Raw genomic sequence first — 4361 nt, 5'->3', positions numbered from 1 at the left:
CACACACACACACACACACACGCACGCACCCTGTCTACATCAATTTAAAGAAAACACACATACATTTTTATTTTTTTGCACGGAAACAAACACAGATGTTCATTATTAAACTGCAAATATTCTCACCACAGATTGTGACCGGCAGGTTATTAAACACTAATATTTGTGACCCATCACACCAAAACAAGGATTAAGTCAAATTTGGTTAAAATGACTCAATCACATTTTCCGATTCCTAGCTTTAAAAGCTACATTTTGATACTTAGATCATCCTGATATCATAAGTGGATCTGGAGATATGATTTAATTGATCTTGTTGGTTATGATAACATAAATATTTGGTCTGAATCCTAATTTATGTAATTTTAATGAGAATTTATGGAATTTTAAAGAAGAAACCTCAAATAGAATTTGAGTACTGAGATTTCCCAGCTAGAAAGAAACAAAAGCTTTGACACAGGGAAAATATAAAGTTTTAAGGCGTTTTTCCTCAAAATCGTGATTTTCGCTGCTACTGCTCAAAGAAGTGCATCAAAAAATGGTTTTAGGATTATATTTCAAACAGTTCATTCAAATGATACATTGATAACACATTTAATTGTTATATTTTGACAAAATGCAATTTTTGCAACTGTTTTAATCAAAACACTACATCTGCCTATTTCTCCACAAATCACTTTTAAATTTAATCCTCGTTTCGATGTGATGGGTCACATTTGAAATCAAAGAATTATTTACCTTTACAATCATGAAGTCTGTGATTTTTCCTATTTGTGTAAAGAATGAGAGGGTGACATAATTGCTGTGTCCAAATTCAGGTGTTGGGTCCTTCAAAAGGACCCGGCCTACCCGGTCTAGGTGGGCCGGGTCCTTGATCGACCGTGGAGATAGGGAAAAAAGTGGCTGTGAATTTGGACGGCCTAGCCTTCTGCTTTATTCCCACCCTTACAGAAATTAGCAAAACGTCACTATATTAGTATTATAAACATTATAAAACAACAAAATTAGCTTAAAATGTAATATTTGAAAAACTAACGGACCGGCCACAGGTGCACGTTTATTTCTCCATATCAGCTCATTTGATTTCTGACAAGAATAATATAAAAATATGTCTACAAATGATAAAAGCATTAACAACAAAACGCGGCTTGAAACTTTTAATTTTTATACGGACAGATTTTTATTTAAAACTGTACTCCTTTCCCTCGCTTCGTCCGCCATTATGAGCAGGAAAAAAAATCTACAGTCGCAAATTCAGCCTTCTGAGGATGCAGCCCCTGAATTTGGACACAGCCAATGTGCAGGTTATAAAAAGAAAATGAAAGCTTTAATAGGATGTTATCTTAAAATTTATAAAAAGAAGAGTTAACATATTTCGCTTACGTTTGAGTCGTAATGTGTCGTAACCTCTTTGTGATGTTTCACCAATGCAGCTCAGTACGTCAAAAAAGGTATTGATGACCGGTGAATTGGTGTAGCTGAATCATTATATTGTGTTTCTTTAGCAGTTTGGCATTAGCTATTTGCTTGTAATTACGTCAGCGGTTTTCTAGTTGTGCTTTTCCATTCTGCGATGAAGGCGTAGAGATAAGAGTGGAGAGAAACTGTAGAAGCAGAAGTATTAACAAAGTTACAGCGATGCCTGGAAAAGAACAGCTCATATATCAGAAAAGACCGCGCTGCACTTTACTCCCCTACTGCTTCATCAGTGCACGCTGTCTCACTGAAGCCGTTTTATATCAGCTCTGTTTGGTTCAAGCTGGATGATTTAACAGTCATCAAATGAAATTTTATGTTGGTTAACAAAAAAAATTTCTTTTTATAACAGACTAATAAAAACTGAGAAATAAATCAAGAAAATCTCATTTAAAACTTGTTTTATGTTGTCTCTATGATGAGTATCAGAGCCTCGAGGTGTGAAAAGGTAGAAAAGATGAGTTTCTGCAAAGAGATAAGTGAGTTTTGGCGACACTGAAACAAATTTACTGCAGAGCCATTTGTTGAATTAAATTAAAGCCCTATCCTACATAAACTTAAAGCTGTTTTTGTTTTCTCCCAACAGTCTAAAACAGCATCTGATCATTTTTATCCACGTCAGTGTGAATTTTCTTTGCAATCTATTAAATATGTTAATTTGTTTTCAGAGAAACATATTATTAAAAACAAAAGTTTATTATAAGATGCCTTCTTTTTCTGATATAAGTGTTCAGGGTTGCTTCTTTTATGTCGGGGCTGTTCAACTGGCGGCAAAGTTCGGCCCGCCGATTGGTTCGTTCATCTTTTAAGCCCAATTCCCCGGTTTTTCTACTTTAATTACTCTAAGTTCTTTTAGTTGGACATAGACGTGTGTTGCATGTGCAGAAACGTCTGAATCCTGGCTACAAACTGAGAAAACCATTTCAATGAACGCCGAGTAAAAACTACAAGCAGTTGAAGATAAAACTATGAAAGTGAAAAAAATTGGTTTAAAAATTTGGCAAGTCAGAGATGTCAAAATATTATTTGTGGTAAATAAGAGGGATAATGTGTTATTTTTGTTGTTGTTTTATTCTCACTACTTTTGTTACATAGGGTTCTGTATGTTGTATTCATGATCAAATGCAGCAAAATAAACTATTTCAAAGGCAACAGATCTTTGTAATACTTAGTTTATTTACATAATGACTTTAATTGCTGGATGTTCGGCCCCTGAGCTGTTGACCTGCAGTAACTGTGGCCCCCGGATCAGTTTAGTTAAATAGCCCTGGTTTATGTCTTTGTACAAGTGAATATGCACACGTTTAAAATGCCTGTGTGCGTATTTCAATTTAAAAACAGGCAAATCAATTGCGTGTTTCACTGACAAATTTGATCATTTTGACATTAAAGCCTGCAGGATTGAAAAGTTGAGTAACAAATACAGGGTGTATCAAAAAATATATATAAACAACAGGAAACCCAACTTAACATTGTCACCGTGGCAAAACTATACATATTACAGCAGGAAGCATAGTTTCAACAAATGCTTTCTGATGATACTTCGTTAATGAATTTCCAGTTAGGCACAACTAAGCATCGTGTTGAAATATGGGTGACTTTTTGGAGGTGGCTCACTCTGATATGCAACACAAAGAACACTCTTTTTCTCATGAATTTTATTCTTTTTTGTGCATTCAGGACATTTTCAAAACATGTGTCACTTTCTTCACTGTCCAATGCCTTCCTCATGTCCCCCTCCCCTCTCGACACACAGTTGGCATCAACCAGGTTAATTTCACGGACTTGAAAAGTGAGCCATTTCACTGCGCTTCCTGCTGTAATATGTATAGTTTTGCCACAGTGACAATGTTAAGTTGGGTTTCCTTTTTTTGATGCCCCCTGTATATGAATGTCGGTGAACTCACCTGTACGTTGTCCAGCACCATGCCGGCCATCACCATGCCCATCCCAGCCAGCAGGTAGGGGAAAAGCACCTGAAGACAGATCGCCACAGATGACTCCTCCTCCACTTTGGCAACAGACACTTTAGGTCTCTTCTCTGCCACCTTTTTAGGAGAGAACTGAAAGGCTGGGGGTAGTAAGAGGTCATCTTGTGCCTCCGAGGAGTCTCCGAGGTGGGCGATGGGACTCCCACCACCAGGACTCTTTCCCTTGGAGCGGGACTTCTTGTTCTTCTTCCTGTGGCGGGTCTGTGGCGGCGGCTTATCTTCACTGGGCATGGTGGCTGTTGTGGTTATGACACATCAACTTGTGTTATCCAAATCTGAAGATACACAATAAACACGATTTTAAGAGTAGGCCAAAAAGGCATTCAATTTAAGTGAAGGGGGAAAGTACAGTATCATGTATTGGGGTTATATGTACTTATTTAGTAAGTAAGTAAATGAGTGAGTAAGTAAGTAAGTACGGAAGTAAATAAGTGAGTAAGTAAGTAAGTGAGTACGGAAGTAAGTAAGTAAGTAAGTGAGTAAGTGAGTAAGTGAGTAAGTGAGTAAGTACGGAAGTAAGTAAGTAAGTGAGTGAGTAAGTAAGTACGGAAGTAAGTAAGTGAGTGAGTAAGTAAGTGAGTGAGTAAGTAAGTGAGTGAGTGAGTGAGTAAGTAAGTAAGTGAGTGAGTAAGTAAGTGAGTGAGTAAGTAAGTAAGTAAGTAAGTAAGTAAGTAAGTAATTGAGTGAGTAAGTGAGTGAGTGAGTGAGTAAGTAAGTGAGTGAGTAAGTAAGTGAGTGAGTAAGTAAGTGAGTGAGTAAGTAAGTAAGTAAGTAAGTAAGTAAGTAAGTAAGTAAGTGAGTAAGTAAGTAAGTGAGTGAGTGAGTGAGTGAGTAAGTAAGTGAGTGAGTGAGTGAGTGAGTGAGTGAGTAAGTAAGTAAGTAAGTAAGTAAGTA

The 4361-nt window shown here is 36.9% G+C and overlaps 1 protein-coding gene across 4 annotated transcripts in view; it reads right to left on the bottom strand.

Moving 5' to 3' along the window:
* The window catches only part of LOC106529966 (solute carrier family 41 member 3), a 32005-nt gene that overhangs the window by 21618 nt on the left and 6026 nt on the right, over positions 1 to 4361 (bottom strand). For all 4 annotated transcript variants that reach the window (XM_014025507.1, XM_014025508.1, XM_014025506.1 and 1 more), the window contains exon 2: positions 3384 to 3742. In XM_014025507.1, coding sequence (XP_013880961.1) covers positions 3384 to 3698 — 315 coding nt within the window. In that variant the 5' untranslated portion in view covers positions 3699 to 3742. The remainder of the gene's footprint in view (positions 1 to 3383; positions 3743 to 4361) is intronic.

This window comes from Austrofundulus limnaeus, unplaced genomic scaffold (assembly GCF_001266775.1).
Source record: "Austrofundulus limnaeus strain Quisiro unplaced genomic scaffold, Austrofundulus_limnaeus-1.0 Scaffold481, whole genome shotgun sequence".
Taxonomy (NCBI): Eukaryota; Metazoa; Chordata; class Actinopteri; order Cyprinodontiformes; family Rivulidae; genus Austrofundulus; species Austrofundulus limnaeus.
The sequence above is the reverse complement of the archived record's forward strand: the minus strand, read 5'-3'. Positions and strand labels throughout refer to the sequence as shown.